Raw genomic sequence first — 26,737 nt, 5'->3', positions numbered from 1 at the left:
TCAGATTCAAGTTCAATCCGATTGGCTGATCCAATCAGCCAATCAGATTGAGCTCGCATTCTATTGGCTGATCGGAACAGCCAATAGAATGCGAGCTCAATCTGATTGGCTGATTGGATCAGCCAATCGGATTGAACTTGAATCTGATTGGCTGATTCAATCAGCCAATCAGATTTTTTTAACTTAATTCCGATTGGCTGATAGAATCCTATCAGCCAATCGGAATTCGGCGGACGCCATCTTGGATGACGTCATTTAAAGGTACCTCATTCCAAGTTCAGCAGTCGGCCGGGATGGATGCTCCGCGGCGGCGGAGCGAAGAAAGAAGATTGAAGATGCCGCCGGAAGAATGAAGACTTTGCTGCCGCTTGGAGGAAGACGTCGCCGGAGGAAGAATTCTTCTTTGCCGCTTGGAGGATGACATCGCCGGAGGAAGAATTCTTCTTTGCCGCTTGGAGGACGACATCGCCCGGATCGGATCAGGAGTTCGGCCCGGTGTGGTGAAGACAAGGTAGGGAGATCTTCAGGGGGGTAGTGTTAGGCTTTTTTAAGGGGGGTTTGGGTGGGTTTAGAATAGGGGTATGTGGGTGGTGGGTTGTAATGGGGGGGGGGATTGTATTTGTTGAATGCAAAAGAGCTGAATTCTTTGGGGCATGCCCCACAAAAGGCCCTTTTAAGGGCTGGTAAGGTAAAGAGCTTTGAAATTTGTTTAATTTAGAATAGGGCAGGGATTTTTTGTTATTTTGGGGGTTTATTATTTTATTAGGGGGCTTAGAATAGGTGTAATTAGCTTAAAAATCTTGTAATCTTTTTTTTATTTTTTGTAATTTAGTGGTTTTTTTTTTTGTAATTTAGTTTAGTTAATTTAATTGTATTTTTAGATAGATGTTTGTAGTTTATTAAATTTATTGATAGTGTAGGTGTATTTGTAACTTAGGTTAGGATTTATTTTACAGGTAATTGGGTAATTATTTTAACTAGGTAGATATTAAATAGTTAATAACTATTTAATATCTATTATACCTAGTTAAAATAATTAACTATTTACCTGTAAAATAAATATTAACCCTAACATAGCTACAATGTAATTATTAATTATATTGTAGCTATCTTATGGTTTATTTTATAGGTAAGTATTTAGATTTAAATAGGAATATTTTAGTTTATAAATGAATTAGATTAATTTAATATAAATTTAGTTAGGGTTAGATAGAGTTAATATAGTTAATATAAATACTATAGTAACTATATTAACCCTAATATAATTAGGGTTAATATAGTTAATATATATAATGTAATACCTATATTAACTATAATATACTTAGGGTTAATATAGATAACATAGCTGGCGGCGGGGTAGGTAGATTAAATTAGGGGTTAATAATTTTAATATAGATGGCGGCGGTGTTAGGGGCTCACTTTAGGGGGTTATAGATATAATATAGCTGGCGGCGGGGTACGGGAGCGGCGATTTAGGGGTTAATAGCTTTTTTATTGTTAGGCTAGTGAGGGGGGATAGCGGATAGAGGGTTAGACAGTGCGGGCTATGTTAGGGAGGCGTGTTAGACAGTGCGGGTGTTTTAAACTTTAGTCAGGTTTTATAGGCGCCGGCAGTTTCTAACGTGCCGCAAGTCACTGGCGACGCCAGAAATTTGTACTTGCGCAGATTTCTGGACATCGCTGGTTTGTGAGACTTACGGCACATTAGCATCTGACGGCGACTTATATGGGATGGCTCGAGTTGCGAGCTGAAACTGCGGGCGACGCCGGTTCCCTCGCTTGCGCCGCAAACTGCGATCGATATCGGATCGCGCCCCTAGTTAGCCAATCACAAGAGACAAATGTATGCAGGAACCAATCAGCAGCTAGTTCCCGCTAGTGTAGGATATGTGCATATTCTTTTTCAACAAGGGATACCAAAAGAACAAAGCACTTTTGAAAATAGATGTGAATTTAAAAGTTACTTAAATTACATGCTCTATCTGAATCATGCAAGTTTAATTTTCACTTTCCTATCCCTTTAAAAGACTTTTTTTTAGTTACCATGATAACATACAATGTAAGTTTTGGATAAAGACTTAAAAATTACATCAAACAGAAGCATAATCCAAAAATGCATCTAATCACATTTCTAAAGCTCTGCATTTGAAATACCATTATTATATATACCTTTAACCAGACATACTATTAATCAAAGCAATTTTTCAGAGAAGTACCCAAAAATGATTTTATTTGTATTCATGTCAGTCTAGGAATACTTATGCTCAAAGTCTTATTAGTGTTTTCCACTTTGCAAACGCGCATTCTAAGAAAACATTATTTTATCAATCTATGTCCAATGAGAATAATATCTCAACAAGCCAATCAGAAAGGAGAATATGCTAGGACGATACTTGGGGGCTGATTTATCAAGGGCCGAATGGCCCCTGATGCCCTTGTTTCCGCGCAATCCTTCAGGCTTCAGTCTTAAGACTGTTACTCCTTAACTGGTCTGCTGCCTCTGAGTCTTTGGACATCAATCCGCCCAATCCTATACGATCGGGTTGATTGACACCCCCTGCTAGCAGCCGATTGGCTGCGAATCTGCAGGGGGCGGCATTGCACAAGCAGTTCACTAGAACTGATTATGCAATGTTAAATGCTAACAGTGTATGCTGTCGGCATTCAGTGATGTCTGGTGGACATGATACGCTACAGCGTATCATGTCCGCCAGGCTTTGATAAATCGGCCCCTTGATGTGAGCATTTGTGCCTTCTTAATGGTGTATATCAATTGCATTGTTTACATCTTGAATATTATTGTAAAAAGTTGGCAACTTGTTTACTTTGAAAGGAAACTATTAATTTATCTATTGTCTGCTTTTTCAGTATGGTTATGTTGAGATGCACTTGTGTGTGTCACAAGAGGGAGATGAGGAATAAGCTTGTGGATGGCAAATTACTAACAACACGTAGAAAACAAAAAAAAAGAATGAAAAAAAATATCTAGTAGTACATAATTAAAGTAATTGTAAATCCTAGCGTTTGTGAAACGCTAGGACTTACTATTGGAACAAATAAAGGGGACTTTCAGTCATGAAGTATAAAATACTTCATGCTGAAAACTCCTTTAATTCGCCGCACTGAGCAGCCCACGGCAGAACGCTATTTTACTGTGAGGTGATGTTTCCACCTCTTAGCAAATAGCCGTGCGTTCCAACTGGCACCAAGCTGAATAGCCCACACGGCTATTGGCTAAGAGGTGGAAACGTCACCTCTCAGCAAAACAACGTTGTGCCGTGGGCTGCAGGAGTATCTCAGTGCGGTGAACGCTTCCAACAAATAAAGGAACTTTCAGCATGAAGTATTTTATACTTTATGATTGAAAGTCCCCTTTATTTGTTCCAATTGTAAATCCTAGCGTTTCACAAAAGCTAGGATTAACAATCACTTTAAGTATAGTTTGTAATATGCCATGCAAGTTATACAAGATCACATGACTCCAAAGCAACATGTAAAATCTGCTTTTTTCCCTTATATTTTAAAGGGACATTAAACACTAAATAAATGCTATATAAAATGATGCATTCAAAGAAAAGATTGGTAAGAGAATAACATGTAGATGTATTTTTTTAAAGTTTAATTAGTTGTTTAAATAGTGACAAAATAAGTGTAAAGTTTTAGTGTCTATAAAACAATGGGAGCTGCCGTGTTGTAACTTAGGTTTCTTTCTCTGCTGTGACCAATTAGGGACAGTTATAAATAGGTCACTAGAGTGTGCAGCCAATGGCTGTGTGGAATATAACAGTGTTCTGCACTTCCATTTCTAACAGGAACGGAAAAGCTCACAATTTCAGAACGTAATAACAATAAAAGGGGAGTAGGGGACAAAATAAATAATGAAAGTATATTGGTGAGTTATTTTTTTATATATACGATTTATAATTTTATATTACCATCACAAAGTGTTTAATGTCCCTTTAAGAAATGAAAAAAGCTTAAAGGGACAGTTTACTCAAAACATTTCTCCCCTTTAATGTGTTCCCAATGATCCATGTTACCTTCTGGAGTGTATTAAATTGTTTACTCAAATTTCCATTACCCTTATAGTGGCATTTGAAATAGTTTATTTAGCCTGTGGTATCCCCACCTATTCTGAAAGTTTTTGGCCTCAAGGCCAAGCTGTGTTAACACAGCCAGTAGAAGAAATTACACTCCCAGTGGGGTATAGAAGAGATAAGGTAAGACATTTTAATTTTCCATTGTTCTCTCCAAGTATTGGTGATTGGTTTATGGACAGATATAAGAAAGAAGCAGGTATATGTACACAATGTGATAAAGATCTGATTATACCTACAAGCTCGACCCATTTTATTATGTTGTGGCTTCAAAACACAATAAACGTATGAGATTTGCTTTTTAAGGTTTATTTGTGTATATGAATTAGCCTAATTCATATACACAAATAAACCTTAAAAAGCAAATTTCATACATTTTATATTCTGCAACTGGTAAACAAAGTAATTGGAATGGAAACACATTAAGGGAAAAACAATGTTATAGTATAATCCAAGAGTATCCAACTTGTGACCTTTGAATGATGTTTGCCAATTCACATTTTCGCCAGGCCATAGCATACTTCTGTATACCACACTACTACCTAACCTTGTAAAAAGAGTTCCACAGAATCCTGATAGCTGCTTTCCTTTTATTGCTATGTATTAACAATTTTCACACTAATCTCAAAAACTTTTTTTCTGCAGTGAGTTCTTGAGTGGGATCAACTAGGAGGGGCATAATTAGAGAGCGAAGGATGGATTTTAAAGAAATATTGTTTTATGCTCATAGAAACTTTTTACATCAGTTAGCACTTCACGCTCTTGTATAGATATTGGATTGGATGGGATCATAACTGTTGTCAATCTAGAGCCAATAAGATTAATTCACAGAAGCACCTTTTTTGGAGAGCAGTAGAAAACACTGGAAGAAATGATGCCATTGGTGCTATCTAGAGGACCAATGTGATTTGTTTTTTAAGGGTAAGTACTCCTTTAATGGATAAATACTGTATTACTTAAAATAGTATTACAACATATATATGTTTGTGTAAAAAGGAGAATGCTGTAATGCTTATATGTTGTAAGCAATATAGTTGGACACTTTTACAAAAGAAAAGAAAGACATTTGTTCAGGACATGCATGCAAAGGAAAGTTTACATAGATACTTACCAGATCCCTCAGGGTTTAAGGATTTTGGTTTCTTTTGGGTTTCAGATAAAGATGAGAAAGCTGCACCACCTTTAGATTCATTGCCTTGTATAGCTGTAAGATCGTGCATACTGAAACTACGCAAACGATCAGAAATGGCCCCCTGGCCCTGTGTAAAGACAAAATATATTGTAAGCACTATATATTCTTTATAGTTTTTCACTATTCATTCAGTTTGCAAATTGGGTTAGTAGGTGTCCAGTATTCAACAGGACAGTCCAGCATTTTAGCAGGCTGTCCGTTAAAATCTTCACTAAAATACTGGACACTTAGTGTTAGCTAAATGGTAAAGGCCTCCTATTTGCCAATGCATTACAAATATTGAGCAAATCAATTCTGTTTTATGTGTGTTACTGGCAACCAAAGAGGTACAATTATTGATCTGTATGTTACATGCAGTCGATGGGTAAAATGGCTGTTCAGTTGTTAAAAATATACATGGTGTGATCAAGCATGAGTTAGAGATTTTAAAGGAGGGCATTGTGTGACCACACCTACCATCCTGCCCAGTCATCATTAACAGACTGACGAGTATTTTTGTGAAGGACAGCTGACAACCCTATTTGCAAAAGAATGTTTACTTTTATTACATCAAAATATTCAACAGCGCAAAAGAAAAATATATAGCAGGAAAATGAGTGAATATTTAAGAGACACTAAACCCAATTTTTTTTTTCTTTCATGATTCAGATAGAGCATGCAATTTTAAGCATCTTTCTCATTTACTCCTATTATCAATTTTTCTTATTTCTCTTGATTGGCCACAAATCTGCAGGGGGCAGTATTGCACCAGCAGTTCACAAGAACTGCTGGTGCAATGATAAATGCCGACAGCGTATGCTGTTGGCATTTATCGATGTGCAGCGGACATGGTTCGCTATAGCGGATCATGTCTGTCCACACATATATAAATAGACCCCATAGGCTCTGTAACCTGTGATGTAATTGTTAACCCCCCAAAATCGTAGTTTCTTTGTCCTCTTAGGCTTGTACATTCAACAGTTTCAGATGCCTCCAAATGCGGAAAAAAGGGCCGTTCTTTTTGGAGCCTGATTAAAGGGAAAGTCTAGTCAAAATTAAATATTCATGATTCAGATAGGGCATGCAATTTTAAACAACTTTCCAATTTACTTGTATCATTAAATTTCCTTTCTTTCTTGGTATTATTTGTTGAAAGTTAAACCTAGGTAAGCTCATATGCTGATTTCTAAGCCTTTGAAGGCCGCCTCATATCTCAGGGCATTTTACCTTTTTTTTATACAGCTAGACAGCGCTAGTTCTTGTGTGCCATATAGATAACATTGTGCTCACTCCCATGGAGTTACCTAGGAGTCAGCACTGATTGGCTAAAATGCAAGTCTGTCAAAAGAACCGAGATAAGGAGCAGTCTGCAGAAACTTAGATACAAGGTAAAAAGTGTATTAATATAACTGTGTTGTTTATACAAAACCGGGGAATGGGTAATAAAGGGATTATCTATCTTTTAAAACAACAAAAATTCTGGAGTAGATTGTCCTATAATTCTTGTGAAAGTGAGACACACTAAGGTCTGGATTTGCACAGATTAGAGTGTTGCACTTTCACAAGCAGAAATCTGGCTCCGAAATGAGCTGGATGCCACAAGTAGCCCACTTCGTCTGTATTCGGAAGCATCCTAAACCCCCAGATACACATGCTTAGGGGCCGATTTATTAAGCTCCGCATGGAGCTTGATGCCCCTGTTTCCGCGCGAGCCTCCAGGCTCGCCGGAAACAGAAGTTATGAAGCAGCAGTCTAAAGACCGCTGCTCCATAACTTGTCCGCCTGCTCTGAGGCCTCGGACAGAAATCAACCCGATCGAATACGATCGGGTTGATTGACACCCCCTGCTAGCGGTCGATTGACTGCGAATCTGCAGGGGGCGGCATTGCACCAGCAGTTCACAAGAACTGCTGGAGCAATGATAAATGCTGACAGCGTATGCTGTCGGCATTTATCGATGTGCAGCGGACATGATACGCTACATTGTATCATGTCCGCTCGCACTATGATAAATCTACCCCATTGTCTAAATTCTTGCACATTTATTTTTTCAATTACAAAATCGGTAGAATAACAAAAAAGATTTGTTTTTGGGAGGTAAAAATGACATGTTCGAGGATATTAATGGCAGAAGCCTTTCTGGATTGTTATCACTGAAAAAAACACTGACTTTCATTATCTAGCAATATAACCACAAGATTGTGACTATCATTATCTAGCAATATAACCACACGATTGTGACTATCATTATCTAGCAATATAACCACAAGATTGTGACTATCATTATCTAGCAATATAACCTCAAGATTGTGACTATCATTATCTAGCAATATAACCACAAGATTGTGACTATCATTATCTAACAATATAACCACAAGATTGTGACTATCATTATCTAACAATATAACCACAAGATTGTGACTATCATTATCTAACAATATAACCACAAGATTGTGACTATCATTATCTAACAATATAACCACAAGATTGTGACTATCATTATCTAGCAATATAACCACAAGATTTTGACTATCATTATCTAGCAATATAACCACAAGATTGTGACTATCATTATCTAACAATATAACCACAAGATTGTGACTATCATTATCTACCAATATAACCACAAGATTGTGACTATCATTATCTAGCAATATAACCACAAGATTGTGACTATCATTATCTAACAATATAACCACAAGATTGTGACTATCATTATCTAGCAATATAACCACAAGATTGTGACTATCATTATCTAACAATATAACCACAAGATTGTGACTATCATTATCTAACAATATAACCACAAGATTGTGATCACCCCCATAATTTGCAACAAGCATTATGTGTAGTAATGTAGAAAAGGGTATTAGACTAAAATGTTTCTTTAAGATACAAATGCAGATTTAAGTATGCACATGTCAGTGGAGGCTCCTCCAAAGGAGCACAGGCACACGTGAAATTTTTTGGCTGAATAAATATAATTTTCCAATAGCCCTTTTTTTTAAGTTTCCTTCTTTTTTTTTAGTTTAGCTGTGTTAGAGACACTCAGATCCATACAGGATGACTTTGTGGGGTAAGTATCGGCATGGATTGCACAGCCCACATGCTATTTCTGTTACAACCCAGGTTACAGCACTTTGACTCACAAAACTACAGGGGCTTAGCTAGCTACTACTGGGGACAACACAGAACAGCGTCAGCCTTAAGTATGTGTCAGTCTGCATAGGAACTGACAGAATGGGTCTTCATTACCGTGTACTCTGCTTTGCCTGACCATTCTGCCGCCTCATCCTTGTATTTGATTAAAGGGACACAGACCATTGCTTTGCCTGACTACTCTGCTGCCTCCTCCTTATACTTGATTAAAGGGACACAGACCATTGCTTTGCCTGACCACTCTGCTGCCTCATCCTTATACTTGATTAAAGGGACATTGACCATTGCTTTGCCTGAGCAATCTGCTGCCTCATCCTTGTTCTTGATTAGAGGGACATTGTCCACTGCTTCATTTGATCTCTCAACTGCCGTATCCTCTGCCTGTTTTAAAACTCCAATCCGAATACCTGCATCTGTGAGTACAGTTTTCTTTTTCTACAAATTAATCTGTTCATTTTTTCCTGAGTGGGTCACGTCCTGGTTTACTCTCAGCGTGCTAGTGTGTGTTTATCTTTTTCACGCTAGCAGTTGGGTCCAATCCTGGACTGATTCTATACGGCTGACAAATACCTAGTGCCTGATTGGCCTGTAACTGCCGTGTTTCACTATTTCCCCAAGGTACACAAGAATCTTCAAAATCCCCCGGGTCGACCCATAGTGGCGGGTATAGGGTCACTTAATGAGCCTCTATCTGAACTGGTTGATATGTTTTTGCAACCTCTTGTACTGGCACTTCCCAGCCACATACAGGATACCACATCCTTCATACAACAAATTCAGGGCATACCTTGGAAATCTAACTATACACTTATGTCTATGGATGTTTCATCCCTTTATACATCCATTCCCCATGACAAGGGGCTACAGGCATTGGAATTTTTTCTCAGACATAGGTCTAACTATGATGAAGTCACCATAGTTTTTTTGCTTATGGCCACCGAATATCTATTAAAACACAACTATTTTTTGTTTGAAGGACGTTTCTATCTTCAAAGATGTGGAACAGCTATGGGCGCTAAATTTGCGCCATCCTATGCCAACCTTTTTTTAGGTTGGTGGGAGCTCTTCCACATCTTTGGGGATAGAAACCCTTTCCGCACTAACATCATATATTACGGATGGTACTTAGACAACCTGGTTTTTGTATGGGAGGGGGAAAAGGAGTCCATAAACAGATTCTATCATTATTTATCAAATAACAACCTAAATCTCAGTTTTACTATTGAGTCTAATATTGAATCTTTGAATTTTTTGGATCTGACTTTGAAACCAGTTGATGGGAATATTGAGGTACAACTATACCGTAAACCCACCTCAGGCAATAGCATTTTGAAATATGATTCTTGTCATCCTCCTCCTCATCTTTTGAGATCTATTCCCAAGAGCCAACTCATTAGGGTAAAACGAAACTGTTCTGATCCTATAGTATATGAACAAAAGGCAGCAAATACAATAAAGAGGTTAAAACTACAAGGTTATCCAAAAGTAGTTTTGGAACAAGCCAAAAAGGCTGTGGATAAGATACCTAGGACTGAACTCCTCAAGTACAAAAAGGAAACAAAAAAGAACAAACACACAACCACACCCACTTTAACCACTCCGTACAGTATGAAATATGGCAAGATTTGTAATTTGATTAGACAAAATCTTCCCATACTCCAGAATGATGAGAGGTTGAGTGAGATTGTGAAGGGGGGCTGCAATTTCGTCTCACGAAAAGTGAAAACACTTAGAAACATTCTATCTCCATCAATGTTGCCTAAGGTAATATCTGGTACATGGTTACAGAAATGGAAAGGTTGTTTCAGGTGTAATGCTTCCAGATGTAAAACTTGTTCTCATATCATACAAAGTAATTCTTGCAGATCTGAAGTATTAGATAAGGAATTTGACATTCACCATATTGTAAATTGTAATAGTACACATGTGGTGTATCTCCTGACTTGCCAAGGATGCAAGATACAGCATACAGGTCGAACTAAGAGGTCTTTAAAGGACCGGTTTATGGAGCATCTTAGATCCATTGAGGATCCGGACTCCAAAATGCCTGTAGCCAAACATTTCAGGTATCACCATAACTCAGATAGCACTTTACTTAAAGTCCAAGGCATTGACTTTATACCTAGGCACCATAGAGGCGGCGACAGAGAAAAGAAACTAGATGAAAGAGAGGTCTTTTGGATCCTCCATCTTAAAACTAGGGTCCCTTCAGGTCTAAATTCGAGAATGGACGTTAATATGTTTATTAAATATTAAAAGTGAATACAGTGCACACATATAGCAAGATCCTTTATTCTAAAACTAGGGTCCCTTCAGGTCAAAATTTAAGAATGGACGTAAATATGTTTATCAAACATTTAAAGGGAATATAGTATTCTATATAGCAAAATTTATTTCCAAATATCACATAATATATTATAGAGAATGTTGCTATTATTAATAAGTATGGTGTGTATTTTATACAATATGTATCTTTTGTTCATATCGCATTTAGAGTGTACTATATATATAATGGTTGGTGATGTGCTTATATAAATTACTATTATGTATAGCCAATTAACAGGGCTGTGGTTGTGTAGCATTAAGTGGAGGATTTTTTAGTTAATTTTGACCAAATAATTGATGTTTTCCTATTGGGTGTTATATTCTATTTAATGAGCTTTTTACCCCTTGCTCTCCATCAGTGAACAAGTGCCCCAGAGGCATGAAACGCGTATGATGTCGCAGGAGGGTGATGTTCCCCCTGTTTTCCTTTGCTGAAATGCTTTTACTGGACTGCCGTCCACTTTCATGTTTTTAAGTCTGTGTGCTTAATAAAGAACTTTCCTTTATCGTACATATCAGAGTGCCGAGGACTTGTTTGTTTTCTTCATATATATATATATATATATATGAAAAAAGTCCCTAATAACCTATAGGGAAGGTGGGAAAACTATAGGTAATACTCCTAAACCCCTCTCCCTCAAGTAAGCCTATTTATCAGAGGAGGTAGTGCCTAATGCCAAATATAAGTTTAGTTTACCAAAAGAGAAGGGACAGAAGCATTATTGTCTTTAAGGCGATCCTGTATATGAGTTTATGCTCACAGTATCAACGCCACTTAGCCTTATTACTTGAACTCTTCAGACCGCTTCTATCCCTATAACATATCTGCTTATGAGAATTTTTAGAGTTACCTCTACATAACATACATAGTGTAGATTTACCAGTAATTGGTTATTTGGAGAATACTCCCTTAAAGGAGAGTTTGCAGTGCTTTCAATATATATATTTTTTATAAATATTTTTAACCATTGTGTCCTACTTTAGTTTAAATGGTGGCATGGTCCACAACATATTACTATTTTTTAATAAATTTGTAAATAAATGTTATGTTTTAATTAACTAATACACACTATCAATACATTCCACCCAATTGTAATTTGGTAATATACCTTCTAAGTGTGCCCAATAATGCTTCTGTCCCTTCTCTTTTGGTATATATATATATATATATATATACACACAGTATCTCACAAAAGTGAGTACACCCCTTACATTTTTGTAAATATTTTATTATATCTTTTCATGTGACAACACTGAAGAAATGACACTTTGCTACAATGTAAAGTAGTGAGTGTACAGCCTGTAAAACAGTGTAAATTTGCTGTCCCCTCAAAATAACTCAACACACAGCCATTAATGTCTAAACCGTTGGCAACAAAAGTGAGTACACCCCTAAGTGGAAAATGTCCAAATTGGGCCCAAAGTGTCAATATTTTGTGTGGCCACCATTATTTTCCAGCACTGCCTTAACCCTCTTGAGCATGGAGTTCACCAGAGCTTTATAGGTTGCCATTGGAGTCCTCTTCCACTCCTCCGTGATGACATCACAGAGCTGGTGGATGTTATAGACCTTGCGCTCCCCCACCTTCCATTTGAGGATGCCCCACAGATGCTCTATAGGGTTTAGGCCTGTCTATCACCTTTACCCTCAGTTTCTTTAGCAAGACAGTGGTCGTCTTGGAGGTGTGTTTTGGGTCGTTATCATGTTGAAATACTGCCCTGCGGCCCAGTCTCTGAAGGGAGGGGATCATCCTCTGCTTCAGTATGTCACAGTACAATTCATGGTTCCCTCAATGAACTGTAGCTCCCCAGTGCCAGCAGCACTCATGCAGGCCCAGACCATGACACTCCCACCACCATGCTTGACTGTAGGCAAGACACACTTGTCTTTGTACTCCTCACCTGGTTGCCACCACACACGCTTGACACCATCTGAACCAAATAAGTTTATCTTGGTCTCATCGGACCAAAGGACATGGTTCCAGTAAACCATGTCCTTAGTCTGCTTGTCTTCAGCAAACTGTTTGCAGGCTTTCTTGTGCATCATCTTTAGAAGAGGCTTCCTTCTGGGACGATAGCCATGCAGACCAATTTGATGAAGTGTGCGGCGTATGGTCTGAGCACTAACAGGCTGACAATCCACTCCTTCAACCTCTGCAGTAATGCTGGCAGCACTCATACGTCTATTTCCCAAAGACAACCTCTGGATAAGACACTGAGCACGTGCATACAACTTCTTTGGTCAACCATGGCGGGGCCTGTTCTGAGTGGAACCTGTCTGTCCTGTGAAACCACTGTATGGTCTTGCCCACGTGCTGCAGCTGAGTTTCAGGGTCTTGGCAATCTTCTTATAGCCTAGGCCATCTTTATGTAGAGTAACAATTATTTTTTTTCAGATCCTCAGAGAGTTCTTTGCCATGAGGTGCCATGTTGAACTTCTAGTGACCAGTATGAGAAAGTGTGAGACCGAAAACACCAAATTTAACACACCTGCTCCCCAGTTACACCTGGGACCTTGTAACACTAACGAGTCACATGACAACGGGGAGGGAAAATGGCTAATTGGGCTCAATTTGGACATTTCCACTTAGGTGTGTATTCACTTTTTTTGCGAACAGTTTAGACATTAATGGCTGTGTGTTGAGTTATTTTGAGGGGACTGCAAATTTACACTGTTATACAGGCTGTACACTCACTACTTTACCTTGTAGCAAAGTGTCATTTCTTCTGTGTTGTCACATAAAAAGATATAATAAAATATTTACAAAAATGTTAGGGGTGTACTCACTTTTGTAAGATACTGTATATATATATATATATATATATATATATGTATACAGTATCTTACAAAAGTATATATATTTATGTATATATTTTTTTAACTACTAAGGTGGTTAGTTTTCAAGGTAAAAGGGACAAATGTAAAATATCAAGCAATAGGCCAGTATTCTCTTATATTAAGCACAATAAATTAATTTAATATTGACTTGTCTTGGGTGGACATTAGCTCCTTCTTCAGCCTCAAGAAAAATTATATAGTTGTGCACACACAATCAAACCATTCTTAATAGGTAAATAAAATGACTGTGTTAGTTAATTATATACAATTTTAAAATAATTCAATGGGTTTGAAAGTTATGTATACTTTTTATCAGTCATACTGTGTGGGTGTGTTTTATATATTTAAAAGTTTATGTACATTATTTTTTAACTTAAAGGACCAGTCAACACAGTAGATTTGCATAATCAACAAATGCAAGATAACAAGACAATGCAATAGCACTTAGTCTGAACTTCAGATAAATAGTAGATTTTTTTTCTGACAAAATCTAAAAGTTATGTATTTTTCCACTCCCACTGTACCATGTGACAGCCATCAGCCAATCACAAATGCATATACGTATCATGTGACAGCCATCAGCCAATCACAAATGCATACACGTACCATGTGACAGCCATCAGCCATTCACAAATGCATACACACTTATTCTTGCACATGCTCAGTAGGAGCTGGTGACTCAATAAGTGAAAATATAAACAGAATGTGCACATTTTGTTAATGAAAGTAAATTGGAAAGTTGTTTAAAATGGCATGCTCTATCTAAATAATGAAAGTTTAATTTTGATTGAGTGTCCCTTTAATTTTCAACCAGGTTTAAACTTTTAGTGTAAATTGCCATGGCAACAGATAAGATATTCCAGGCAAAAGAGGCCAACAAGTGTCAAGGCTGTTGAAACGGAAAAGTGAAAGAAATCCTGTGAAAATTTATTCAAAAATCTTTTCTAATGCAGTACAAAGGGAATTTAAAAAAACAGCAAACCCTTGCAAAGTAGTTAAAAGGACAGTTAACACTATAGAATAACATAGCCAAGTCTTAATGTGTTTAAAACAAATGTAACATCCTTTATACTGCACTTATTTTTCAATAGTCAAACTCCACTCACCATTTGTCTTATTTGGAGCAGCCAATCCAGGCTTTAGTCTGCAGACAACAAGGCTAATCACTGTTACAATGTTAGTGCAGTGTGTATTGTTTGCAGTTGTTATCTGATAATGACAATTAGGGACATATATATAGCAGACTTAGCCTTGAGAAGTCAGCAGGGTGCATTTAAATGAAAGTTTCTTAAAATTGCATTTTCTATCTGACTCATGAAAGAAAAAAAATTGGGTTTAGTATCCCTTTAATCATTCATTTGTAATTATTCCTTGACCAGAACTATATCAAATAAAAAATAAAATGAGGAAATTACCACGTACATAGGAAAAGAAAACAAAAGCAAAAAGAATTATTAAAACTGCAGGGATGTTTTGATGTGTCACACAATTAGTTATAAAATAGCAGTTACTGCTATTATGTTTTCTAACAGAGAATGTTCTAAACGCAATCAATTAATTAAGCTTCAGTGGGTGAGTTTAGCATTCCATGGCACGGTACAAAATAACAGCCTGCCACCTGACGTTTACAGTCCAATTTCTGTAATTTGGAAACAAAATAAGTCATGTTCTTATTATAAGGGCAACTTCTGCAGTTAAAACTATTTTCCTGTAAATCTAGCCAAACCAGTGCATTTTCTTTTATGCAAAAATATGACAATTATTTTTCTTATATTGTAATACAATGTAGCTTGTATTAATTCAAATGTTTGAATGTAAAGGAACATTAATTACATAACATATATCAGCAATTAAGCACTCATACTGCACTGCAAACGTAATTTAATACTGTTTTGTCAGCACAATTTAGGTTTTGCAAATCAAGAACAGTTCAGTGACACACCTCTTTAAAATGTTGGTTAATTGTCAGACGTGTATAATCTTGTGCTCTTTTAAAACCAATCACTTTGCAGGCTCATTTCACTATACTTAAAGGGATATGAAACCCAAAATTGTTCCTTCATGATTCATAGAGAGCATACAATTTTAAACAACTTTCTAATTTATTTGCAATTTGTATTATCTAATTTCCCTTTCAGTTTTTTGCCACTGTAGTTCTGGGGATCGATTTATGAAGCAGCGGATGCTGTTTCCGACCCACTCCGCTTCAGTTCCGACTATATACAGGTAGCCCTCAGTTTATGCCGGGGTTAGGTTCCAGAAGGAATGGTTGTAAATCGAAACCGTTGTAAATTGAAACCCAGTTTATAATGCACAGGGCCGCCATCAGGGGACAGGGGTGACTCCTGTCAGGGGCCCAATGAGCCAGGGGGGGCCCATAAGGCAAGAACAAAAAAAAAATTTTTTTTTTATTTTTTTTTTAAATTTGGGCAGCCACCAGTGGGTACTACACAGAGTGCTAATTCAGCATGGAAAATGTTATTACAAGGAGTAAAGTATTAGCATTTTAGAGGATTTCTTAGTGTGCACTAAACCACTATGTGCAGTGTGAGAAAGACTTGGCACTTTGTACAGTGTGTGCCTGAGTCAGACAGCAGATCACTTTCATTTGCAGAGGAGGTAGGACTTAGCAAATGTTTTTTATTTCTTTGTGCAATTTTTGGATTGTAACTCCAGTGTGTTAGTAGTTGTATGGTGGGGCTATGGGTCCATAAAAACACATTTTTTTTTAGCAGCAGTGTATTTATGATTATTTGACAATGCTGTAAAAATTCTATATTTAAAACCATGCAGAAATGTTTCCTCCTCAATACACAAATGGTAGATGCCCTTTTGGCAGATATGCATTTTATATATATATATATATATATATATATATATATATATATATATATATATAACTGAACAAAGTGCACTCCAGATTTTCAACCAACATAAGCCCTGGGTGCTGATCACAAAAGTAATATGAACAAAACAGAGTAGCACTCCAAAGGTCTTTCAAAGATAGTAGTCACTTTAATAGTGAACGTTTTCAGACCACAGGGGATCTGTCCTCAGACTTACAAAGACCTTTGGAGTGCTACTCTGTTTTATTCATATATATATATATAGCAAGGAGGCATTTTATCTAAGATTTTTACATCTGCATAAAATTTTATACTCAGACTAAGATTGCTCAGTGTTTGAAATGAGACAGGTTAACTTAAAACTGTTCAGTTTACACTACAGCTGACTTAATTTGAAATACATACCAACAAGCCTAAATCCTGCATTTAACCAGATCTAATGATATGAGTACCACAGCTTATGGTCCCAACCAAGACCATATAGAGTACAGCATTTTCAAAATCCATAAGTAGAGCTGAAAGATGGGAAAATGTGTACACTATATTTGAAGTGGTGCTCTTGGTTGGGGAAAAAACAAACAAACATATGTCAGCCTTTAAAAGGTACTTTTCTTCATCTAGCCATCTACCCAGCTCATTAATGTACAATTTTGAATTCACAGAATTATTTTTATTTGCACATTTACAAATATGATTCTTTAAAAAGTGATCCCTTAATTTCTGCAATTTTTTTTTATCATACATGTCACACACTGTTGATTTAGGGAATGCAAGGTGCATAATGTTTCTTCCTGTGAGTGTTTCTGTGGGTGTCTGTGTTTATATCTTTGTACTTTGGTTTGTGTCTCTATGAGTGTGTATGTATTTTTTATCTGTGGGTCTCTCTGTGAGGGTGGGTGTGCATTTTCTGTGGATGTCTGTGAGGGTGTGTGCATATGTCTTCGAGCTTTTTCTATGGGTGTCTCTGTGAGGGTGTGTGTATGTTTGTCTTTGTGTATTTTCTCTGGATGCATCTGCGAGGGTGGGTGTGTATGTCTGTGTTTTCTGTGGGTGTCTCTGTGAGGGTGTGTGTATGTCTTTGTGTGTTTTCTGTGGATGTCTCAGTGAGGGTGTGTATGTATGTCTTTCTTTGTTTTTTTTATGTGGTTGTCTATCTGTGTGTGTATGTCTTTGTGTGTTTTCTGTGGGTGTCTCTGTGTGTGTGTATGTCTGTGTGTTTTCTGAGGCTGTCTCTGTCGGTGTTTCCTTGGGTGCATGTGCAAGTTTGAGTTTGTGTATGTGTGTGTTCATTGTCTGTTCCTTTTTAGGACATTTTGACCTTACTACTAATTATTCACATCTTTCTACAGACTTTGAGACTAACAAGACCTTTCCGGAAGTAACCAATCCACCATTTAACCTTTAAATTATTGTTTAGGCAGTTCAGGGTCCTTCCTTTCAGCCACTGCATGCTGTTGTCATAATTTAGTTGTCATCTTCCTTTACAAAAAGATAATCAGAACTCCATATTTTGTTTTCTAAATCTCCTTTTTTTTTTTACAAAACTGTAGTTTTCCTCATTGCTTGTCAGGTCAATGTAAACAAGTGCCGAGTGTCTGTTTGGGTGTCTGTGTCTGAGTGTGTTTCTTTGCGTGTCTGCTAGAGTGTCTATATGTGAATCCTTTTTTGTGAGTGTGTTTGTGTGTTTCAGTGTATGAGTGTGTCTGTTACTACCTTCACAACATTTCCAAGTTTAAATAGACACTTAAGAATAAAGTGCATATACGTTTTAGTCACTTGATCAAAAATTACACGTGTCAAAGGAGGGGGGGGGGCCTGATCAATGGTTGAGTCAGGGGCCCCAAAACTTCTAGTGGCGGCCCTGATAATGTAAGTCAATGGGAAGTGAGGGAGTTAGGTTCCAGGCCCCTCTCAAAATTGGCATAAGTAACACCTAATACATTATTTTTAAAGCTTTGAAATGAAGACTTTAAATGCTAAACAGCATTATAAACCTATTAAAATAATCACACAACACAGAATATATAATTAAACTAAGTTAAATGAACAAAAACATTTGCTAAACAGATTTAAACCTAATAAAATAATCACAACACAGACTTCACTTGCATTTTTCTGCAAATAGTTATTTCTATGCATTCCAATCTGGACTGATTTATAGACAGGAAGATCTTGTTCCTTTGAAATCTGCTCGATAGCTTAGGTCTGGTTAAACTGATTAATTTCAGCTTGCTTGGCTTTGCTGCAACACAAGCGGACAGCTCCACCTACTGGCTATTTTAATAAATGCACTGCTTCTCAATGCTTTTCAATAGCAGTCACATGACTGGAATAAAAGGTTGTTATTTTGAAACGGTGTAAATTGAACCTGTATATATATACTGTATATATATATATATATATATATATATATATATATGTGTGTGTGTGTGTGTGTGTAAATATTTATTTTTGTATTTATATGTGTATATATGTATTTACAGACATGTATAGACATATAAACACATAAATAGATATGTATACATATACAGACATATATAGAAGTGCATTGGAGCCCTTTGCAGTCAAGTAGCTGAAAACATGAAAAAAATAAAATTATGCAGTGTTCATTTTAATAAAATGTTATGTACTGTAAATATTTCACATTCATATTGCACATATGTTCTATGTATTTATTAATATATTTCTCTCTCTCTCTCTCTCTCTATATATATATATATATATATATATATATATATCTGTATATATCTATACCTATAATCATATATATATGAAGGCATAGATATAGATTGTACCAAAAAAACATCAGACATATGTATTTATGAATACATAGAACATATTCTGCTATGTGAAGAACATTTGAATGTGAAATATTAATATTTTCATGTTAAGTTAGTGCACCTGAGAATATGCGATCGGGTTTGCACGCGATTAGGGTGTTCGTTTCCCCCCCACACTTTTTTTGCTGCATTGACATCTATGGGGGAATACGTGAATTCTAAGTTTGGCTTTTTGTGTGCATCGCGTTAGCGAGCGAGCAAAAACTTTTAGCTTGTCTTAAAGTATCTCAGTACATTTTATAAGCTTTTCACAACAAAACAGAGCTAGTTAATGTGTACCATATAGATAACAGGGTGCTCACTCCTGTGAAGTTGCAAATGAGACCACACTGACTGGCTAAAATGCAAGTCGTAAACAGCTCTGAAATAAGGGGGCATTTTGCAGAGGCTTAGATATAAGGTAATCAATGTGAGTAGACTGTACCTTTAAAGGGACACTCAAGTCAAAATGAAACTTTCATTATTTCAGATAGAGCATGCAATTTTAAACAACTTTCCAATTTACTTCCATTAACAAAATGTGCACAGTCTTTTTATATTTAAACTTTCTTAGTCACCAGCTCCTACTGAGCATGTGCAGAATAAACGTGTATGCATTTGTGATTGGCTAATGGCTGTCACATTGTACGTGTATGCATATGTGATTGGCTGATGGCTGTTACATGGAGTGGAAATATACATAACTTTTAAAATTGTCAAAAAAAATCTACTACTCATTTGAATTTCAAACTAAGTGCTATTGCATTGTCTTGTTATCTTGCATTTGTTGATTATGCAAATCAACTGTGTTGACTGGTCCTTTAAGTAACTGAATGTTATAAGTAAAAGCAGTTTAACTAAAGTAGAAACAAAAACAAAGTCAGACTGAACTTTTTTTTTGGTTGTTTGTGTCAGAAGCTAAACACTGACTTTAAAGTGATGGTAAACTTTAGCTAATCAAATGCCATATATGTAATCTTTGCCATTAAAAAAGTATATTTGTACCTTTTTTTTTTTGTTTTTTTGTTTTGTTACTATCCGTGAAAAGGGTTAAATCTGAACCTTTGGTAATGTTTCTATTACAATGTTATGCCGGCTCACTGGGATAAACTCTTTATTTTTTTATTGCAATTACAATGAACATCCAATCAGTGTGTGTGCCATCTGACTCTCTTGAAGTCCAGCCCTTTGCCCTTAGGAAGACTATGTAGCTCCCTGTCACAGCCCAGCCAAAGGACAAATACAGGGGATGGAGGAACAGAAGATACCAAGTAGGATTATAATTTCTTTTAAAAAAAGTTACATAATCCCTTTATTACCCATTCCCCAGTTTTGCATAACCAATACAGTTTTATTAATATACTTTTTACCTCTGTGATTACCTTGTATCTAAGAACCTTCTTCCAGCCCCCTGATCACATGACTGTGACTGTTTATTATCTATTAACTTGCATTTAGTATTGTGTTTTGCTCAAATCCTAAATAACTCCCCGGGTGTTAACAGAGTGCTATTTATATGGCCCACATGTACTTTCAGTCTCTTGTTGTTAAAAGCAATTTAAAAAGCATGTGATAAGAGGCAGCCTTCAAGGGCTTAGAAATTAGCATATGAGCCTACCTAGGTTTAGTTTCAAGAATACCAAGAGAACAAAGCAAATTTGATGATAAATGTAATTTGGAAAGTTGATAAAAATTACAAATCATATCTGAATAATGAAAGTTTAATTTTGACTAGACTGCCCCTTTAATGATCTTGAAAGGAGCATCAATAGTCAAAATTTGCAAATTAACCAAAATTAAGTAAGGTAATACAGCCTGAACAAGATGTTACTACTCTGATGAGGGACTTGGAAACATTTGGGAACTGGGCAGGCAAGTGGCAGATGAGATTCAATCTAGAAGAAATATGCAAACTTATACTCTTAATAAGTTACAATATCATTAAATGGGAAGTATTTAGGAGCTACTGTAAGTAACAGACATAGCAATAAGATGCAATGCCAGTCAGCAGCTGTAGAGGCCAGTAAGGTACTGTCATGTATAAAAAAGGTATACATTCACATGATGAAAATATAATTTTGCCTCTATATAAATTAATGAATAGACCCCCACCTTGAATATGCAGTTCAGTTTTGGGCATCAGTTTTTTAGAAGGACATTATACAACAGGAAAAAGTGCAAAATTGCAAAAGAGAATGGCAGATTTTATTATAGAGAAAGCTTGGAAAAGTTGAATATATTTACACTGGAAAAGTTGGGTCTCAGACGGGATATGATTACATTATTCAAATATATACAGGGCCCATATAAGCAATTATCAGCTGACCGGTTTATCAGTAGAACAACAATACAAATAGAGAGAGGGCGCTTGTAAGCTAGAGGTAATTCACCACATTTATTCACGGACCAATTGTCCAAAATAGAGGGACGTCTCCCTATAAGATTAAATATAAAAAATGTGCACCACAATAGTATAGTAAAAGAAAAAAGAAAAAACAATAATCTTTGCCAAATAACCACCGTAAAAAAACACAGATGAAAATTGCAACTTTGGAATGTCAGTTACCAATTAGTTATTGTAGATTTTGGATGGTATTTTGTCACCAAAAGTGTAGGATATCCCCCGGTCTAATCAGACCAAAAAAGTAACGTTCCAATATGAATGCAAATATGTTGCAAAAGTCAAACAAAGGAGCCCCTAAGGGAACCGTAAGTGGGGTGCGCTGACAAGTTGATATGTTGATAATAACAAGTGTGAGTGAGTATTGTCTATGGACAAACCGTATCAGTCCAAAATGAAGAAAACGGTGCTGTGTCTTTTGATACAGTCAAAATGTGCTGGCGGCAAAGCTCCTCTGGACTTCAGGTGAAAGGTGTCTGTAAATTAGAAATAACAAAGAGGGCGCCACATAGCGTGATATTGTAGATTAAATAGCAAAAATGGAAGAATAATGTAAAGGCTTACCAGAGGTAATGGCACCGTATTGTAACCGGTGCTGACATGCAGGCTAACACTTTCAGTGGCTAGCACACTGGGTGGTATCCGGCAAGCTGTGCACAGGTGCTATTCAGCGTTTCTTTGATTGGCGTCTGTGCGGCTGAAACTTGAGACACTGCGGTAGAGCAGATACTTTGCTACCTTATCCAGTAAGGCTCAAAGGGAGAACCAAAGTAAAAACAAATGGACAACTTCCGTATGTTTAAAATCAATGAATTTTTAATCCATAAAAAACTGCTACGCGTTTCTAGACCATAAACCGGTCTTTTCCTCAGGCATACAAACAATGGATACACATTTTTGAAAGTATTTACCTAATATACAATTAAAAACGGAAGTTGTCATGGTTTACAAAAAAGGACCAATGGGATATGAGTGAATATTCTGAATCTCGTTCATGTTGATTAGACTCAAATGTCTGTGTACTTAAAATTCACAACCAATATCCAAATAAAACCCCTTGAGTCACATAACTTTATCTACTGCATTAAATTTCAATGTTCTAAAAGAATACCTGCATAAAAATATATAAAATAAAATGTTTAATTTGCAGATCTAAATGTTGTATGAATCATGTATGGTTATATTCGTACTTTGTGTGATGCCGTGTGATAAAAGAAAAAAGAAAATGATATCGTTCACAGGTCTTGTATTTAAATAGACTATGGGGTGTGTTAGAGTTATTCCAGTTTGAACTGTAAAAGAATATGCATGAAAACATGTAGTGAAAAAAATGTTATGTGTTGTGCATGAACCAGCAGTGTTATTAAGAAAGTAAAATGATACAATTTGTGTCCTATGAATTTGTAATACATACGTCAAAATTGTGCTCAGATTTCACAAGATAAGCTGTAAAAATAGGATATAATTGCAATTTGTTGCAATATACAGAATGCTTGCAACAAATAGCAACCAGTGTATAAAAACCTATCCGAACTATTACTCGGGTTGATATGAGGGACTGACGAATTGGTATAGTGTAATATGTACTTGGATATAGCAAGGCCTACAGCTGTGGATGTCAATGCACAGAGGTTATTATGCATGCATGTTTCAAAATGGCATGTAAATATTAATGTAAATCTCTAACGTTTCGATATGCGTGTCTGGTATTACACTTCTGTGATACATAATTCAAGCGAAAACTTTTCTTTGTTTGACAGATTTTCGTCTCATAATGTCTGAACTTCTATAAACCTACGGCTGTGAATCACAATACACAGAGGTTTTTAAGTGTGCATATTTAATAGTAGCAAGTGAATATTAGTGTCAATAGCTAGTATTTCTGTATATGTATCTGATATTATACTTCTACGATAAATAATTCAAACAAACTTTTCTTTGCCTGAATCATTTGTGTCTCGTGGTGTCTGAGTATTGTGAATGAAAGGGTGAATGAAAGTCTATTAAATATGTGTACTTATTCTTTATTATTATTTATTATTTAAAAAGTAGAAATTGAAGATACAATTGTTGGATTATTGGTATCAATAATATGATGACCTTGTTTCATGCAAAATGTTGTGCATGAAACAAGGTCATCCTCTCGAATTTCCTATTGTGAGAATTTGTGGAAGCCATCCAATATAGTATAAATTTGGCTCAAAAATCATCTAAGGATATTAGAATCGATATGATGTATTCTGAGATATAGAGTGTATAAAAGTTGACCTAGTATGTTTAAAGTCTGATGTAGTCACTTTTATCAGTTTATTGTTTACATGATATTAATGTTATAAGCAGGATTATATTAATCTGATACGCATATTGTTTGAGAAGATAAAACTAGTATTGGAACTGTTACATCGATCTATAGAATATGTTTGAAGGTGATGAAAGAATGTATTTAATGTGAGCAGGAATGTATTGAATGTGAGCACATTCCATTGTGTATGTATGTAAAAAACTAATATAATCAACTGATGTAAATTTACTTGGAGTGCCCTAATAATAGACACACTCTGCATAATTGTTAGAATATATGTATCATGGGTCAAAGGTTTGATAGTTAATTGAATGCTGCCAGGTCCAAATTCGCGTTTAGACCATCAGGAAAAAGTGTTTTTAACTTAAAGATCCAGAAAGTTTCTCGTTGTCTGAGTTTGTTCGTTCTGTTGTAATCTGCAGACCTGGGAATGAAATCTATAGGTGTGTATTTGTAAGTGTATGGATTGCCTTGGTGTTTATTCAGACAATGGTTTGGCACACTATGTTTGATTTTCGTTTTCTTGCAGTTTTTGCAATTACGCAAATGTTCACCTCACCTAGTTTTGACTTTTCTGCAGGTGCGGCCTACATATTGTAGGCCGCATATGCACTCCAATAAGTATACCACATAAGACGAGTTGCAGTTATAAAATCCCTGAATGGGATATGTATCACCTGTGGTGTGGGATCTAAAAGATTTGCTACCATGTTTGATATACTGACAAGAGTTGCAACTGGTTTTCCCGCATTTGTATGTTCCTTGCAGACCAAATATCCCGTTTTTGGTTTGTATGTTATTTTTAAGTCGTTGTTGGGTATGTTTGACTATTTTGCTTGGTGCTAGTTTACTTCTCAAAGTGGGTGCTCTCCTGTAAACTATCTTTGGTCTATCTTGTACGATGTTTTTTAGAACAGGATCTCTTTGAATGACGTGCCAATGTTTGTATATTATCTGATTTATTTTTTGAAAGTGGCTGTTATATTGTGTAATGAACATGGTCTTATCTTGATTTATTGCACTGTTGGTTGCTTCTTTGCTTTTACTGTTATTGGATAAAATCTCGTTTCTGTTTAGTTTTTTTGTTCTTGTTAATGCATTATCTAAGATATGAACCGGGTAATTTCTTTCTATAAATCTGTTGTAAATGATCTGGCTTTGTTCCAGAAAGATGTTATAATCTGAACAATTTCTCCTAATGCGTCTGAACTGACTGTACGGTACGTTATTAATCCAACTTCTATGGTGATTGCTGTGATATTCTAAATAGCTGTTGCTATCTACATCCTATAAAGAATGTTTTCGATATGATGGTCGAATTTGGACCCCAACTGAGTATCAGATCTAGGTATTCTATTGATTCTGCTTGAATATTAGCTGTGAATGTAATCCCCATATTATTGTTGTTGAGGTGTGTTATAAATGATTCTGCTGCTTCTGAACTGCCATTCCATATCAGAATGAGATCATCTATGTAACGGCCATAGAATACCAGGCTCCCCCCGAGGTTCGCTTGATGTATATAAATCTCCTCAAAATATCCCATGAAGAGATTCGCGAAACTCGGGGCGAACCTGGTACCCATGGCCGTTCCCCTAGTCTGTAAATAATAACGATCTAAATACAAAAAATAATTATGTTGTAAAATATAATTAATGCATTCTAAAATATATATTCTTTGGTCCTCGGGTAAGAAAGGGTCCTGTTCTAAAAAATATGAAACTGCCATCAATCCTAAGTTGTGTGTGATATTTGAGTACAATGAACTGACATCACATGTGATCCACAAATTCTTGTCATTGGTAAGAGTGAGGTTGTGTAATAATTGTAAAAGGTGTGTGCTGTCTCTGATATAGGATGGAAGTGTGGTAACAAATTTCTGTAGAAATTTGTCAATATAGAAAGATAAGTTATAGGTCAAATTACCAATTCCTGCTATGATGGGACGTCCGGGGGGGTTATTTTTGTCCTTATGGATTTTTGGAAGATGATAATAATGCGCTATGCTCGGATTGTCTGTTTTCAAAAATTCCCTTTCTTCTTTGTTTAAAATGCCCTGTAATGCCCCTTTATCTATTAATTTCTGGTATGTTAGTTTGAAAGTGGGGGTTGGATCTTTGGGAAGAATTTTGTAATAGTTATTATCTCCTAGGATTCTTTCTGCCTCTTGAATGTAATCCTTATAATCTTGGATGATGATCCCTCCCCCCTTGTCTGCATCACGGATAATGATATTAGGGTTATTTTGTAAACTATATAAAGCTTTTTTATGTCTGTTGAATGAGTAATTTGTTTTTTTGGCTGTTGTTTTTAGTAATTTTTCGCAATCTTCTAAGACCATGTTTTGATATAATTCAATATATTTGTTATTGCTGTTATTGGGATTAAAGTTGGATTTGTTTTTAATGTCGGTATGTATGTATCCTTCAAATAGGTGATCGGTTACATCTTCAATGTTTGTAATAACACATGGTGTTGTTTTGTCTGCTGGCATGTTATCAGTTAATATTATTTGTAGGTCCTTATTGTGAAGTTGCTCTTTGGCTAATTTTTTGTTTGCAAAATATTTTTGTAATGCTAGTTTTCGTGTGAAATTGTTCACATCAATGAATAAATTAAAAATATTGGGTGAATTGGGCGGACAGAACGAAAGGCCTTTTTTAAGTACTCTTTTTTCCTCTACAGATAATGCATATGATGATAGGTTAAATAGACCCTTATCTAGTCTGGATAATTCCTCTTTTTTGGCGGTAAGGCCTCTGCCCCTCCTGCCTCGTT

General features: G+C 36.2%; 1 protein-coding gene across 1 annotated transcript in view; it reads right to left on the bottom strand.

The window, feature by feature from the left end:
• REEP3 (receptor accessory protein 3) overlaps window positions 1-26,737 on the bottom strand; it is a 378,566-nt gene that overhangs the window by 37,218 nt on the left and 314,611 nt on the right. Inside the window, exon 6 of the mRNA XM_053692267.1 lies at window positions 5,209-5,356. Within this exon, the coding sequence (XP_053548242.1) occupies window positions 5,209-5,356 (148 nt within the window). The remainder of the gene's footprint in view (window positions 1-5,208; window positions 5,357-26,737) is intronic.

This window comes from Bombina bombina, chromosome 9 (assembly GCF_027579735.1).
Source record: "Bombina bombina isolate aBomBom1 chromosome 9, aBomBom1.pri, whole genome shotgun sequence".
In the NCBI taxonomy this organism is placed as follows: domain Eukaryota; kingdom Metazoa; phylum Chordata; class Amphibia; order Anura; family Bombinatoridae; genus Bombina; species Bombina bombina.
The sequence above is the reverse complement of the archived record's forward strand: the minus strand, read 5'-3'. Positions and strand labels throughout refer to the sequence as shown.